Source organism: Rhipicephalus microplus, chromosome 3, assembly GCF_043290135.1.
Source record: "Rhipicephalus microplus isolate Deutch F79 chromosome 3, USDA_Rmic, whole genome shotgun sequence".
Taxonomy (NCBI): Eukaryota; Metazoa; Arthropoda; class Arachnida; order Ixodida; family Ixodidae; genus Rhipicephalus; species Rhipicephalus microplus.
Genome location: NC_134702.1, coordinates 246,090,437 through 246,105,204, shown reverse-complemented (window position 1 = coordinate 246,105,204; position 14,768 = coordinate 246,090,437). Strand labels below are relative to the sequence as shown.

General features: G+C 43.3%; 1 protein-coding gene across 1 annotated transcript in view; it reads right to left on the bottom strand.

Annotated features, from left to right (window-relative positions):
- The window catches only part of LOC119168764 (glucose dehydrogenase [FAD, quinone]), a 119,935-nt gene extending 113,750 nt beyond the window's left edge, over positions 1 to 6,185 (bottom strand). Inside the window, exon 1 of the mRNA XM_037420142.2 lies at positions 5,592 to 6,185. Within this exon, the coding sequence (XP_037276039.2) occupies positions 5,592 to 5,715 (124 nt within the window). The 5' untranslated portion in view covers positions 5,716 to 6,185. The remainder of the gene's footprint in view (positions 1 to 5,591) is intronic.
- Between the last annotated feature and the right edge of the window lie 8,583 nt (positions 6,186 to 14,768).

The following is a 14,768-nucleotide window of genomic DNA, read 5'->3' as shown; positions in this document are numbered from 1 at the left end:
GGCAGCAGCAAGCACAGGACCGGGTTAACTGGCGGAACATGGGAGAGGCCTTTGTCCTGCAGTGGACGTAGTCAGGCTGATGATGATGATGATGATGATGATGATGATGATGACAATAAATCAATCAATCAATTGAGAGCATAATTATGGTGGACACAATGAATAGTGTGGTATATGATGCAATAATCAGTTAACAACCCAACTGAGGATGAAAGGTGAACAGGAAAGTCGTTACAGTGTAATAAAAACTCATAGACCCAGCACACTGCCAACACCAGACGTGACATCGCCAATGTTAAATGAAGTGCCGTTGACCACCATGAATAGCTGATGGGAAGACAAGTTGCGTGTCCAAGACAGTGTTAATGAATCAATACATAGAAGAGAAAATTTAGAGATTAAACTACAATAAACTACATCATCAAATGTCTTGGGGAAATGAAGAAAGAGGCAATAGGTTTGATATTACTGTTCTTAATGAAGTCAACGTCATTTGGCAATTCGAATAACTGGGCGTCACATGAGTACCCTTTTCTGACGTCATGGAGATTGGAGAAAAAAAGTTTTGATTCCAGGTAATGATAGATATAAAAAGCTATAATATGTTCGAGAAGTCTACAGGAAATAGGTTGAGAATTGAGGCGTCAGTACCTGTCACCGGGTTGAACACGGGGACGAACTTGCCGATCCACCAGTCCTTAGACAAAACACCGGATCAAAAGGACTCGTTCAAAAGGAGACACAGAAAGCGACTTTCAATATACTTATTAACACCACTGATATTTCAATTGATGTTATCAATGCCGGATGAAGTAGAGGCCTTGAGATTCGTGATGAGGTTAGCGATATCTTCTGTAGTGACGGTGATGGGAGTCATGGAACCAAAGGGCTGATCGGGGATAAATAGCTCATTCTTGCACAGCAATCTTGTTGTGTCAAAACAGAGGCGAAATGCGCATTGAAAGCAATCGCCCAAGCTGCTTTAGAAAGCAGAGTTTGTTTAGCATTGTGTAATGCAGCATGATTAGAACAGTTATCGTGAGGAGAGTTTATTTGCCAGAATATGTTTTGAATAAATTTTTAAAGTGAAAGCAAGTCTTGCGAAATTTTTTTTTTTTGCTGCACTAAGTTTTACAATGCTCTTGCAAGCACACCTCATATTTTTCACTGTAGGACACATAATCACTGCCTTTCGCGGTGTTACACGGAGGTTTCTTTAGGGCCAAAGCTGTTGTGAGATCACAAGGGTCGCTTGAGGCGCCAAAGTTGTCCGCCGCCACCGGTGTCCGTAACCTCTATCGCACAAAATAGGAAAAAACTCAGTAAACAAAAACATCAAGGACACAATGGGATTCGAACCCGGGTCACCTGAGTGTCATCCCAGTATTCTACTAGAGAGTCACGCCGGTGTTTGAATCTCTGCTACAAACTGGCCATTGCCAAGCTTGATGTCGGGAAAGGAATTGCATTACATGAGTAATAAAGCACTTGAGAACAGCAAAAGAACAACGAGGAGATCACTGAATGTTAATTGCATAACGAGTGGGTTGTAGAAGGCTTTAACCTACTAGAAAAGCTGGAGACATAACTGTTCATCGTCGTCAGCTATAACATTAAAAATTTCACGATATTTTCAGCAAGTGTATGGCGGGTAGCACGCTTTTTTGCTTGATGAGAAAGCATGGAATAATAAACGCCTCCCTATTACAGACTTATTCGCATGTGCGTAGCGGGTACCATACTTCGCCGAAGTGTGATGACGAATGGCATCCTGAATGCCTCCTTACTACACAAATAATATGATGATGAATGGCGCAGTGTGTTCTGCAAGTGTGCTTGTAGCAGTTATTTAAAGTGGCTGGGAAAGGCCGCTGTTCCAGCTTCTGCTGTGACTGCGTCGCGTTCCCCACAGGCCTAGTGTTTTTTTTTTGTTTTTTTTAATATCCGAAGCTGCTGAATAAACCAAGGTAACTCTTATCGTTGGATGTAGAGATTAGAGGCATTACCTGGTCAACTAGCTCTAATATTTTTTTGTTAAAGAAGATTTTGTAAATGTGGTTTATATATCCGTATTATATAATAATACCCCGAAAATATACAGAGAGTACAGAAAACCCGAATATACAGGAATGTTGCATCCCTTCTCACGGACAATTCTTTTTCTTTTGAGCTCACAGTTTCAGGAATACGCGAATGTTTTTGTATTTCGCGCCCATAAAGATGTGACCATCATGACAGGTAGTCCAGGACGTTTCCCTCAGTTTATCAGAGCAGAATACCAGCCGGCAAAGATAAGCATTACTGAAGCACTGTTCATAAATAATGCTAGAACGGCGCGGTAAACGCGAAAGGACTTGTGCATAGGAATAGATTAGGGTGGCGGGCGAGGGGGGGGGGGGCGGGGGGAGGCAAGCACATGTGGAGAGAGTATACGCATGCATACATACGGCCTTATTTCGCTGTAGGTTTTAATTTCTAAAGCATGCCAACGCCATGAACTGCGTCAGCAACACATAAAGGCAGTGAATAGGAATCACGAACACCCTTGTGCACCCTCTTATTTTTTTCTCTTTAATGCGAATTCGTGGAAAGGCCTTGACACTTAGTGCCAGTGAGCGGCTGTCCTGCGGGGCCCTGCTTGTTTTCCCGCGAAAACAATTGTTTTGTGCAATTAAGCAGGGCGCCTACGCCGCGCCGTGACCGCCATTTTTTCAAGTGTCCCGAGGATGCCGACCGACTGGTAGCATTTTAATGACCTTTGTACGCGCCAACGCAAAATGGCAAGCTTCTTCGGCAGATAGGGCAAGATAACTAGCTAAGGAGTGTGGATTGGTCGTGGATAACAGCGCGAAGACCCAAACACAGAGCAGAAGTGAACACGGCACGGCGCTGTTGTGGGTGTAGATTGGGAAAGTACAGGCACAAAGGTTAAACGTTATCAAGAGAAAACGTATGCGTCTATTTAACATGCACATTATTCCACAAAAGATAACCGTCCTGCATCACAAGTCATCCTAAATTATTTACTCATATTTGACTTAACGGTCGCAATATATTTCTTGTCCTAAAAGGGAAATTTGTTGTACTGTACAAGTGTGTGAGTGTTAGTGTCGGTCATACAACTAAGTAAAAGGGGGAGACATAAATTTGTTCACCATTTTGCCGGACGTAGATTGAATGAAGAACGAATATCTTCAGTGACCCACAATCCGAGACAAGCGTGACTTCTGTGGGTGAGCTGTATATTCTCTCCGAGTTAAACAAGCGAGTCAAAGAGCCGGAAATACCCCGAGGAAATAGATTCTGCGGGCCTTGCCGTACATCTCGCATGAGCGTCACTCCTTTCACCCGCGAGAAAACACTTTCTGTGGTCCATTGCCATTTTCAAAACCAATAAATTTTTAGTCAGGTGATGTTTTCTCATTGCTGCATAAAGAAGACACATTTTCGAAGGATTTGGAATTAAGACTGATCGTTCGCCTCACGTCAGCCGCAGCAGTGTAGAAGCGATAAGCAAGCCTAATTTTTGTCGCTGACTGGGGTGGCGCGACTTCTTAATGGAACCCATCCGTTCAAAAAGACTTCGTTAGATGCTTTTCCTTGTTGCAGTAGTCTCGCTGAAGTGCGAGCAAAATGGGGAGGCTTGCATATACTTATGGGCTTGGTAAAAAACCTAAATGAAGAAATTAATATACCTTTCAAGAGGCTAAACCTCACGAGGTTTTTCGAGTACTACGGTTTTATCATAAAGTCTTAACTAATTAACAGTATGAACTGTGTAGGAAAGAACTGTGTGGAAAACTTCCCTTTTATTACATTACTCCTGCCTATACTCGATTGCGGCCATCTTGATTCGTTACTATCGTTAGGGCGACAGAAGCTGACAGTTTCACCTTATTGAAAATTTATTGATCTTGCCTCCCTGTTATATATGCCGAATTCCACGCAAACAGCTTCAACGTTGCAGCTCAGCGACTTCTACTGAACGGATTTAGGACTTCGCATCTAAACACGCAAGTCTACCTTCAAAATATGTTTTGAAAAAATTATCCGCAGCCCTATCAGAATCTTTCCGAAAAGCTCACATCTATGACTTGTTAAGAGATTGTTCAAAATGTGTTCTTTCTAAGTTCCCTCGGAGAAAGCCTAATTTCGTTTGTTAACAATCATATTTTTACGCTTAAAAAACTTCTGAAATTCAACGTTTTCTTACGTTTTTGTTAGGTTTTTATGAGAAAATATGGTCACTCATAAGGATTTTTTGAGAAGCACAATTTCTTGTGAAATGATATATTTCATACGAACACATTTTTGTGATATTGCATTGTAACGAAAATATTATCTGAGATGAACATATTGCGAAATGGCATATATCTGCCAAAAATTGTTTGTTTGTTTATTTTTGCGTCCATCTGTAACACGTACCTGCTCTGGAGGATTGGTCAAGAACGCGAAGCTGAGAATTTAAAATGGCACTTTATGCTAAAAAATGAATCGCCGAAAACTTCGTTTCCACCGATGTTTAGTTTTAAATGTCTCAGACTTTCCTGGGAATAAGTATGCCAAGTAGCGTATTGATCACCGACATGTACAGTGTATGGAAAAAAAGTAATTTTATCAAATGATTTCCTGGTTTAAAGGGAAAAACTATTTTAATATTGTGTTCTATGAGTAAAATTATAGATTATGCACATTCTTTGTCATCGTAGCAAATCCTTCTCATGGTAAGTGTAAATAACGTGTGCGTACGCAAGTTTTCGTGCGTCCTGACGGGCAATATAAAGTCATGGACGTCTTCTAGCGTGCCTATATTTGAATTCGTCACCAGCTAGTATTAGCCTGTCAAATACCAAAAGCCATGAGTCAAGGAAGACAGCATTAATGCGACATGACGGTAAACTGACCGGAAATTAGAGGTAGTATTTGAAATTTCGTTGTACGATAACGAAACAAAAAACATTCACAAGAAAATAAATATCGCTAATTCGAAACGAAATAATGAGTAGCTCCAACACGGCAGTGAGACTTCAAGGGGCACGGCTAACGTAATAACAATATTCTGAATTTTACGTCATAAAACCAATATGTGCTTGTGAGACACTTCATAGAAGGAGATGGGGGGGAGGGTCTCCGTGGGTTATAACGATCCGGTGTTATTTGCAGTAGCATTTCGCAGTACAGCGGCCTCTGGCACTTCGTCTCCATGAAAATAGGGCCCTCACGGCCGGAATCAAACCCATGATAGGCAGCCGAGCACCATATCCACTGCGGAGAACTAGCTAACATTCCAGCTGGTAAATGTTTGAGTAGTGTTCAGCCATTCACGCAAGGGCGCAGAGAAGGTAACCGGTAGCGTGGAGAAGAACAGAATGATTGCGGACGGGAGAAAAAACATGCTGTTAAAGAAAAAAGAAAAGATTGCACCACGAGATAATCAAATTAAGAAGATTATCAAGTATGACGACAATTACGATTATGACTGCTTATCTGCTTATTCACAGGTACTGCATCCCCCAATAGCCTGAGTGAAAGAAAAAAAAAGCCAGCGAAAAGTTGGATCGTCGTATAGATACGTGAAGGAGTGAACTTGCCTATGATGTAATCGTACTCCTTGTGAATTCCCGGCGGTGGAATGTCGAAGTACTCCGGCTGCTGCTCCGGTTTGAGGTGCGTGAACAGCAGAGTGATGGTGAGGATGTCTACCTTGGTAAGCATGGTCGAGTCACTCACGACACGCTGCCAAGTCTCCGACTGTCTGTGAGATTGTTACGGGTCACCACTTACGCGTTCGATGGCGTTGACAACAATCACTTATTCCGAGGTTTTACTTCTTCTAGAAGAACCCGTCGAGGCCGTGAGTGACTAGCATTGAAGCGGCCACGAGCGTAACTCGGTCAATATTTTCTCGACGTCTGCAAAACGTCCACTTAAACGTCGAGGCCAATAAGATGCTGGTAGTTTGTCACTCTCACCCTCGCAAATAAAACGGAAGATATGTCGGCAAATATTTTCTAGTTGAGAGAAAAATGAAGCGACTAAGTTCCACTGGTAGCTATATCGTGTCCGCGTAACTCTCGCAGTCACCGAATAAGTGACGACGATCTTCGGGTTGCTTCCGTTCAGCACCCGCCAAGGTTTCCGCGCGACCTTACGCGCGGTAGAAGCACGCGATCGAGCTCGCACCGGGCTGGCACATGGGCAACGGACCGAGGGGCAGCCAGCCGTGGCAGCCTATATAACGTCACTGCCTCCCCTTTTCCGTGGCTCTCACTTGAGCGCCCATACTCCCCCTTTCTTGTGGGTTCGCCTTTTTGCAAATAAAGTTAACCTTCTTTCATAGAAATCAACCACTGCCGCAACTCTTTAACGTTATTCCCCTCTCTTCTCTCTCTCTCTGTCTCCTTTCGTTTCTTTTTTTTTTTTGCTTTCATTTTCATAATGAGCGTTTGGCGTCACGAACCTTTCCCTCGTATTCGTTTTTCTCTCCGTATGAGTACGTCGATGCTCATTGCACCTCCTTGCTTACTTTGCGGGTAACCTCCTTCCCCTGGCCAGTGGCTGTAGCAAGGAGCGCTACGTCGAGATTCCGTGCGTATAAGGTGTGCCGCGCGTGGCCGCTCGTAATCCGACTAAGAAGCGCCTAATTGCGACCCTTTCTCTTTGTTCTTTGTGTGTCCATCCGTCTTATTCACACTTTGCAGGAAAACCGCTTGGCTCTTAGAAGAGGCAACACACCTCTCTTTGCACTTTAGTTCTCGTCATCCAAGCAATTGCAACCTTCGTCGCCACATTGTTCACAATCCCAGTCTCATACGTATTCCCGTCAATGCTCGCGCTGATACTTCAAACGATCTTCGAAAATATGTAACAGGACCAGTCATTTGCGGTCTGAGAAGTGCGAGAGCAATGGTGAATGAAAACTGAAGTTTTAGCTCAAATAAGGGGGCCAAGAATCAATATTACTTGCAGTGAATGAATACCGATTAAGTATGTACAAGAGTGTTGAGGTTTAAGGTTTTGAAACTCATGGTTAACAGCAGCAACGAACGTGAACAAAAGAAGGCACCAGATAACACCCACGCTATTTCTCAAGGGAATTTGAAACTTTAAAATTTGAAGCTGCTCAAGTCATTTTTTTTTGCATATCACTTAGCCCTAATTGAGTACCCGGTCCTCTTTTACTGCGTGCACTTCCTACCCACTTGTTGTCTAATACTTCAAAATAGCTCCTAAATTATTAAAATAAATACACTGAAATGCTCAACTTTATACACTTATGAAAAATGTGTGCCAGGAAGTAGACATTTAATTGTTCTTAAAGACTCGATTGACTACAGTTGTATCCGATTGGTAAATAGAACATAAAGTCTATCATCACAAGCTTCTTCTATGCTGTGCGCGCTGTTTACGCTAACTGAATGCTTGAAATCACGCTCGGCATGTGAACCTCTTGGCAGACAGGGTAACATTCAAAATGTGTAGCCAGATAATCTCGTTCTTGCGTTGCGAATCTCCCTACTATTTTGCTTTTGAATGAGAAAAATGGTGTTTAGCTTTTAGGAGCTGCTACAGATAATCCAAAGCAGAGAAGGTGAATGTGGCTCGTTGTCCGTTTAGAACAACAAGCCGCGTTCACATGCGTATCATCTGCATATTTTACACGCGCGCAGATTCAAGACATTTAAAGCAGGCTGGTGAAGGCAAACTTTTGCACCGAAGGGGCTTCTGGGTAGGCGGAATGCGCGAAAGCAGCAGGCACCCCTGAGGTTGTCTGCCAAGTTCTATTGCAACACACTTTCAAGGTCTTTCCCGTGAGGGGCTGATATACTCAGCCCCATGTGTTCGTGTGCGCGTTGCTGCTTCTTGAGATGCCCCCTCCTGCTCAAATAGCATGCATACATGAGACGTAAGCTGTTACTCAGCCAGCGCTGCATTTCATTGACGGCGGCGCACGCCAACACTGGCGCCAAATCGGCTCAATCTTTCGGCAATCCCACGCGCAACGCAGTTATTTTTTTACTGCATTGCGCTTGAGAAAACAGTATTCAGATGTTTTGACAGAACTGGTGAATTCTGTCTCGACCTTTTATTTAATGGTTACACGACATAGGTACATCATGCCACGCTGTCGGAATCTTGAAAAAGCTCGCAAATACTTTAGCTCTATGAAGTGTACTAACCTGCGGCTACTTATGCGAGCTTCGTCGTGAAGAAATATGAAGTGAGTTCATCTTGCGAGCTGATATCGTGTTATACGCAACATTATTTTCTGCGTAAACTACTTAATACACCTGAAAGAACACGAACTCACTTACAGAAGCAATGTTTTGTTCATGAAGGTTTCCTTTGTTGAACTAAACAATTTTACACAACTCGCAAAGATTCATCGCTCGCTAATAAAACCTATTCGTAAATCATGGAAATGCCATACATCATTACAAACAGTGCCTACTGAAGCACATGCCACACTTTAATGCGATGGGGTTAAAGAGCTCGTCTTGCAGAAATGTCTGCGTCGGTGTTGGCACCGACGTTAACTTCTTTGGTTGTGAGATAAAAATAGACTATTCCGTGAGCAAGAAATCGCCAGAAATAAAAGTAATGTCAATAATAAAATTTTGCATTTTGAGTAACTATCGAAGCCAGGCCGTTTGTGCGGCAAGCAGGTGCCGCAGAGACCCGAGATTGGTTGCTATTGCGTATGGAAAAAAAAACACAATATGAATGTCATTTAGTGGAAGGTGCCTCTTTAACATGTATATTTCATGGCAGAAGTGTAGATATGCGCGTGGCGTCAAAGCATGTGAATTGCAGCGACAAGTGGACGTTTCAATGGCCCACATATTACAAAGCGGTCAGACGTGTTGCGGAGAGGTTGAATTTCCCCTACATATCTATATATATATCCGATAGTTCACTCTCTGTCTGTAGTGTAGCGCGGGTGATCAGTGTTTGTGGTGTTTTACTTTAAAATAATAGTGCGTATCTATACATAAGTGTGTGTGTTGCATGACCAATATACTGCGTTCTTCAGTTCTGATTAAATTGGAATAAACATAAAATATACACCATGAGTGCAGGGTCACCATTTTTTTGTGCCGTTCGTCCAGACGGTTCAACTGTTTCTCCTACTGGAGCATTCTACTTGGAGCAGCATTTAAACCAAGTGGAGTAAGTGCGAGGAGGTAACAGTTGAACCCTTGCTCACGCAGTTAGTCCAAAATTGGTTCAAAATCTGTGGCAGCCCATTTATTCCCCTGAAGGACCAATGGCTTACCCTACTTTTGCCTTCTTCGGCTAAGTTTATAGAAGCCATAAAATAAAATGAAAAGGCAACGCAGTCACCTATGCATCACATTTCTCCGACAGCTCTTTGCGGCGAGGTTTCAGCAATAGTCATATCCACACCACGTACAGGTGTACTCTCCACCGAGGCATATACATGTATAGGCAAGCACCTTTATGCCATGCCACGTTCTTACTCGAACACGTCCACGGTGGTACATGAATGATGTGCACCTTAATGCATTGTATATTAACGTTATACTGTCCAAGAAAACTTCCTTTGAGGCAGCCGTGGTCGAGTAGTGGTGGCGGTGCTCGGCTGTTCACCCGACCGCGGCAGTAGCACTTTTAACGTGCTAGCCCTAAAGGTCCCGCTTCGCAGAAATTCCATTGTTGATTGAGATGGCATCGAGATTGCTGTGCCTTAGATTTTAATAAAAAGGCAGCGTACGCCTTGAGCGAAATTCGATGTTGGTGCAAATAAACATAGAGGCCAGAAAGCGTGAACACTTTGGCAACGCCTCCTTTATTTCTTTCAGCGTCGATGCGAACTAACGTCCCTGACCAGGAGCCATCGGTACGCTTTAGTTGAAGGACTCATCTTGATGCGGCGCCACATAATGGGTAGGGCTATATAGGGCAGCACGCATCGAAGAATTTTAAAGGTCCCTAGATAAAAGAAGTTTTTATCTAGGTACCATAGGAATCATAGGGCTAAAAGTCGAGCTGCTTGCGTTACACATGCGTCCGAGCGATTTCCCCCGGAGATTCGATAGACGTGTACCCCTTTCCAATATTACAAGCCCGTCAGATTTCTTCCTTCGTGCTCCTTTTTTTGTGGCTCGAAGCAATGCCACGGCCTCTTCAAAGTGCTCTTAAAGTCAGTACATGCAGTAGCGTTGCAGCGGTGCTTTTCCCTTGGTTGCTCGCATAGTGCTACAGACGGCTACATGCTATCTCAAAATGCCATATTTTTTACAGAGCCAGCGTGACCGCCAGCATTATGAACACGAGGTATGCAAAACGCCACCTTACGGATTTTTGCACAACTGAACAAATAAAACATCACAGCATATGCGCGGAATGTATGATGATGATAAGTGGGGCGAAACGTTCGTGCGTGCATCCGTGTGACCGTTCGTGTATCCGTCTGTCCATCCGTTCATCCGCCTGTCTTTTTGTCCGTCCATCCATGCATCCGTCCGTCTGTCTGTCTGTCTGTCTGTCTGTCTGTCTGTCTGTCTGTCTGTCTGTCTGTCTGTCTGTCTGTCTGTCGTTTGTCCGTCCGTCCACCTAGTAAACACTCCTAGTACCGCCATCTCGCCTCTTTTCATCATATATTCGTCATAGTCAAGTACCGCTATCCAGCAATCATTCTAATGACTAAACGAGAGGTGGCTACTACGACGACACGGGACGTATGACCGACAATTTTTAGGGGCGGATATGACTTCAGCCGTGGTGGGTTCTCTCCTCATAACTGCAAAGCACACGCCAAGACAAGGCGATGGCCGAGAGCAGGAAAGGGCTAGAGCAGAGGAAGTGAATGGCTGGATCAGGCCAATGCCACCTAGATTTCAGGCATGCTCGCCGCCGAAGTGGCGTCATGCGCCCTGACCATGCCAGCGCGCACGGGAAGCTGTCAACCCGCCGCCATCATTGTCTGCCGTGAAAAAATAAAACGTTCGTGGCGAGTGTACATGTACAACAGCTTCATTTAGCGCTTTGGCTCCGGATTGGCGTAAGTTCATTAAGTATATTGTGCTTTCAATTCTTTGGTGATCGGTTTGTAAGCCTTTATTATTCCATATAAAGTACTAACAAACATAATGTTACGAGAAGGAGACTGACTCGGATGAGTAGTCACAGATGTATTTTCAACTGGTTAAGCGAGCAGCGCCAGCCACCAAGTTTTGTTTTGTTTTGTTTCCCTGGGAGGTTGGCTCATACCCACTCAGGGGGATTGGCCAAGAAAGTGTAGTGCAGTTTTTCTGTGATCATTTTAACTATGTGTAATGAATTGATATTATAATAAGACTAATGTAAAAATAAAAACAACATAAAAAGAGCAAACGAAAAAAAAATCAAGTTGAGCAATTTTGAGATTTGAGGTGTTATGTTTACCACTTAGCTGCGTTTACTTCACTCTGCCCTTGGGAGTAATAAATAATTTTTTTTTGATTGAAGATCACAAAGGTATACGCTTGGTTGCCTGAATATAATCGCAAACGGCATTGAAAATTGAAAGCATCCCTGTGGCAATGTCCCAAAGCTGAGGCGCCAAAGCTTAGCGCCGTTTCCGCCGTCAATGTAAGGCCTATTTTCCGAAATGGCATAACTAGTAACCTTTTTCAAAGTATCTCGTAGCGGCGACAATACAAAAAATAATGATCTAGTGATTCCATTTCTCCGCAGAATGCGCAGAGGGGTGATGTTGTCTGACCAGCTCTGTGTAGATACAGGTTTAGGGGGGGGGGGACACGACATCGAAATTTAGTGATTAAGACTTCGATCTTTCTGGACTGACTCCAGTGGGGTTGCCATGGAAACATGAGGTGGTTATAGTCTGTCCATGTAATTACTTTTTCTATCGTATCAGTGGAGATTGCTGATTTTCGATATCTTATAGCCGTGATATATTCTACATCTGGCAGTATGGACAAAACTGGCCCATCAAGTGCGGCTCGCGCTAAAGAATCGGCCAATTCATTTAATCTTAATCCACAGTGACCCGGAACCCATAGTAATCTCAGGAGTCTCAACTGCGGCGGTACTAATGTTTTGAATGTGCTTAGAATTCGAGAGTTCTCTGAAGCTGTCAGAGCTGCACAAACTGAAAGAGAATCCGTCATTATTACTGCATTGTTTTGATTTGATGGAAGTTTTCGAAGAGCTAAAATAATCGCCAAGAGCTCCGCTTCAAAAACTGGAGTAAAATCAGGCAGTCTCACTGAAAAGGACCAGTCAAGCAAATAAGAGGCAATGCCTACACCTGCCTTTTGATTATTTACGGAAGCATGTGTGGCTATTATATTTTTAGTTTTTGCATGCTCCAAGTAATCTAATAATATGTTATTTAAAAATTTGAGGGATTGTAATTTGGCGTTTTGCGGGAATATATCATCATACTCAATAATAACATGACAATTCGAGTCATTATTCTCAATTACATTTCTAATGTTCACATTTATACTTTGTAGATTTTTTTGTACAAACATTATCTGAGGTGTGTGAAACCGTGGCCAATGAGCAAGAAAGAAGGCGTCTGGGTTTGCGATAAAAGCATATTGAGATCTTCTTGCCGGTAAGCTATAAAATTTTAAAAATGCTTGTACGGTCAAAATTCGAAATCGACAAAGTAGTGTAGGCAGGCGCGCTTCCTGGTACAGTACGTTGATAGCCACAAATCTAGGGAGTCCCAGACACATTCGCAGTGCTTCTCGCTCCAAGACAACTAGAGGTTTCGTTTTATAAGCAGGGCCACCCGAGAATAATATGCAGCCGAATTCCATGATGGGGCGCATGTACATCTTGTACAACGTTATCAAGGTGTGCCTCCGTAACCCATATTTCCGGTTACTTAGCTTGTGTAGTAAGCCTGAAGCCCGCTGTGCTTTGGTAGTTATATACTCTATGTGTGGACTCCAGTTAAGTTTGTCATTATAAATGATTCCCAAATATTTTATAGAGTCTACTTGCTGGATGGGTTCCTTTTTATATAGAATTGAAATTGAAATTGGTTCTGCAAGCGGAAACGCCATGAGCGCGCTTTTGTTGACATTTAATGATAACGAAATCGACTGCAACCAAATTTCTAACATGTTAATATATCTTTGTAATTTAAGTTGTAATGAGTAAGTACCACAGTCAGCAGCAAAAAGTGCGATGTCATCAGCATAAATGTAGACAGTAACTTCTTGATCTGTTGGAATTGTGCTCATTAAAGCATTAAATAATATTGGAGATAAGACTGCTCCTTGGGGAACTCCGCGCGTTTGTTTAAATCTAGATGAGGAACATTTATCCTTGACGCAGTAGAATTCTCTTGATTTTAAGAATTCTGCCACCCACTCCATAAAATATTGTGGGAATTTCAATCTCTCTAGCGTATTTAACAATATGAAGTGCTCCACACGGTCATAAGCCTTGGCTATGTCAAGCGTTACTAAAGCAGAGTATTGCCTTCTTTTACGCGCGAGCAGTATTTGGCTCTCTAAATCAGTATGGGCACACCAAATAGAGAAATCACTACGAAAGCCGATTTGGTTCGGTTTTATTACTAAATTGTCTGCCATCCAGATACTTACTCAGCTATGTAGGACCTTCTCTACTAGTTTGACCATGTTAGATGTTAGAGAGATTGGTCTGATATTATCGACTGTTAATCCTCCACCCGGATTTTTTAGTATAGGAATCACCTTTGCTATCCTCCAATCCTGCGGCACCCATGAGTTTTTAAGGAGTAGTTAATAACATTGGCGACGTCTCGAGGCGATAAATTGAACAGAATTTTAATCATGGGTACTGTGATTCCATCTGGGCCAGGAGATGCACAGGGTAAATGTTTAATCACGTTGGATACTTCAGTCTGTGTCGCTTCTTCAAAGTCAGATTTTGTCGTAGACTTATGCCAGTTGTTTGGCACTACTGAAGTGAATCTGCTTTCCAGACCTTTACCGATTGCCTCTAAGGTAGTGGTCATTTCTTGTGCCGACAGATTATCACAAGCTACATTAACTGGTGATGGCAAGATTTTCCGAGCTCTCATATATCGGAACAGTGCTTTCATATGTTTAGGCTTCGACAGGTATTCATAATGTCTTCTGTCATAATCTTGTTTAGCCTGAGCTACCGTTCTTTTAAAGCCCGCAGCAATGAATTTATAATCAGCCACCAAGATTAGCTCGCGCCAGTCTATATGCTTTGTCTTCTTCATCTCCATGCACTGGCACGTAGCATGACCCCCGGCGGCGGTGGCAGCGTCCCGGTGCTTTAAAGGTTGTTATCTGACGCATTCTTGTAGGGCTTGATGCGTGACTGCACCGCAAATGATGATGTATAGATAAGGCTGATCTCATCGGTGACAGGTGTTACTTGACGCAATATACAGTAGGGTCCCGTATAATGAGACAAAAGATTTTCTGATAGGCCCAGCCGACGATAAGGGGACCAAAGTAAAACGAGGGTACCGGGAGCGAAATGTACGTCTCTATGTTCCACATAGTACCGACGGCATTGGTTGGTTTGCGACGCCCTCAGCCGAGTGCGGCAGAGCTGACGGGCATGGTCAGCTCGCACAATCGCGTCGCGGGCATACTCGCTGGTGGACGATGTATGATTGATTGATTTGTGGGGTTTAACGTCCCAAAACCACCATATGATTATGAGAGACGCCGTAGTGGAGGGCTCCGGAAATTTCGACCACCTGGGGTTCTTTAACGTGCGCCCAAATCTGAGCACACGGGCCTACAACATTTCCGCCT